This window comes from Suricata suricatta, chromosome 13 (assembly GCF_006229205.1).
Source record: "Suricata suricatta isolate VVHF042 chromosome 13, meerkat_22Aug2017_6uvM2_HiC, whole genome shotgun sequence".
Lineage (NCBI taxonomy): Eukaryota > Metazoa > Chordata > Mammalia > Carnivora > Herpestidae > Suricata > Suricata suricatta.
In genome coordinates, this window is record NC_043712.1 from 11,607,976 (window position 1) to 11,610,087 (window position 2,112).

Sequence of the window (2,112 nt, forward strand, 5' to 3'; positions counted from 1 at the left end):
TGAACAGGCAAGCTTGAGGAGCGGGAGAAGATCACAGAAAAAGTGTGGGATGGCATGAGAGGCACAGAAGGAGAACTGAGACATGAGGAGGGTGAGCGAAAAGGCCAGGAGGTGGGAGCAGAGCCAGGATGCAGAGACCAGCAGCAGGCAGCGCTGGGGACACACGATTGTGGTGTAGTGGAGAGGAAAGCAGATGGCCACGTAGCGGTCATATGCCATCACGGCCAGCAGGAAGTCATCCAGTAGAGCCAATGCCATGAAGAAGTACATCTGCACGAGGCACCCAGTGTGGGAGATGGTATGGCACTGTGTCAGGATGTTCACCAGCACCTTGGGGACAATGGTGCAGGTGAAGCAGGTATCGATGAAGGACAGGTTGGCCAGGAAGAAGTACATGGGGGTGTGGAGATGCTGGTCAGAGCCGATGGCCAGGATGATGAGCAGGTTCCCCACCATGGTGACCAGATACATGCCCAGGAAAAGTGCGAACAGGAGAGGCTGCTGTCCTGGGTGTGCGGAGAAGCCCAGGAGCAGGAAGTCAGAGACGCTGGTTTGGTTTCTGATTTCCTTAAAGTAGAGAAATTGGTGGAGAATCTTGCTTAAATGAAAATGAGCTCTGACTAGAACAGACTGCTTGAGAAGAGATTCTGGACCCACACCTGCCGTGTGGACTGAGAGGGAACTGTGCTTTATTATTTCATAGGTGCTAAGTGCAGGTCACAGATGGGGCTTGGGGAAGAGTGGTCTGAAGCCCATTCTCTTCAGTGCCTTCAGAGAGGACCATCAGGGACACGAAGGACACCAGATCTAGGTGGCTCTCAAGGTGATCAGAAGAACCAGAAATGGATTGGCAGATATGGGTGTAGGATAAAGAGGAAAAAAGCAAAAGGAGAAGCCCAACTGCTCTGTGTGTGTGTGTGTGTGTGTGTGTGCACGCGCGTGTGCATGTGTGTGTGCATGTGTGCACATACATGCTTACAAGGGGCCTTAGGTAGTCTGTTTTCTCCCCATCCATATGCCTGAGTTCTTACCTGGACATGCTGGGCAGCCTCAGTCTCTGACACTTCCAGGAAGGAGATTGGGTTTGCTATCCCACTGTCTCCTTGGGAAGACATGGCTAGAGTCACAGCACCCTTCCCTGTCTAGAGGAGCAGCACCGACTGGAGACTCAGGTCTTAGATGCTAGCTCAGGCACAGGAGCCAAGAGGGGCTGGTGACTTGTCAGAGGCAGTGTCTCCTGGGGCCCATTCCCAGATCTCCTAGTCAGAGCCTAGATGGGGCAACTGTCCAACCTTCCAGCTGGCCTTTCTGCTTCATGGTCCCCTGAGTCCCAGCAGTGTCAGTGATAAGACCATGCAGATGGCCAGATGGCCTTCCTGGTTTTCCCTGGGGTGAGGTGCTGCTTGGATCCATCCTCGTGGCCCTGATCCTGAATGGGACCTGCCTCTATCACCGAGTCACACTTCTCCAATTAGAGCCCAGTCCCCATGGATGGAATGCAGTATGTCCTAGAAAATAAGAGGGGAAATGAAGATGAAATAGCACAATCAACACCTTCAATTATCATATAGTAGAAATAGTAGCAGGAATATTCCTATTTTCTGTGACTCCAGAGAACAGAGATATAAGCACTATGTAGACGCTCCATCAGTTTCAGGGTACAGTTTCTGAATATATTTATTTTTTGTTGTAATTTTATCTTACATATAAAAGTCTATGGAACATGTATGTGCTGTTGAAGGAATGATAATAAAATTACTGGCCATTCTTCCATCACTCAGCTTCAGTAGTGTATAGTTCAATCCTCTGGAAGCCTTGTGTGTATCTATGTTCAAATATCCTTTTGTTCCCATTTTGAGGAAATAACCATTGTGAATATGTACACTATTTCTTTCTGTTCTTGATAGTTTTGCCACATATGTGTTGTTGGGGGAGTTTATGGGGAGGATGTGACCACCATTTGATCCATGAAGTGGCCCCAAGTAATGGGAGGCTTTTCACCCCTTCCCTCCTCAGAATGTGGCTCTGCCCTTGTTCCCATAGTGGGAGCCAGTGTCAAGGTGGCAGCCCTGAGGGAGCAAGGTGCTGTTGAGACCTTCTGGAGGGTGATGT

General features: G+C 49.7%; 1 protein-coding gene across 1 annotated transcript in view; it reads right to left on the bottom strand.

Moving 5' to 3' along the window:
• LOC115275845 (olfactory receptor 1G1-like) overlaps positions 1 to 1,115 on the bottom strand; it is a 1,619-nt gene extending 504 nt beyond the window's left edge. The window contains exons 1-2 of the mRNA XM_029919613.1: positions 1,032 to 1,115; positions 6 to 567 (exon numbers count right to left, since the gene is read on the bottom strand). Of these exons, the coding sequence (XP_029775473.1) occupies positions 6 to 567; positions 1,032 to 1,115 (646 nt within the window). The remainder of the gene's footprint in view (positions 1 to 5; positions 568 to 1,031) is intronic.
• Positions 1,116 to 2,112: the final 997 nt, after the last annotated feature.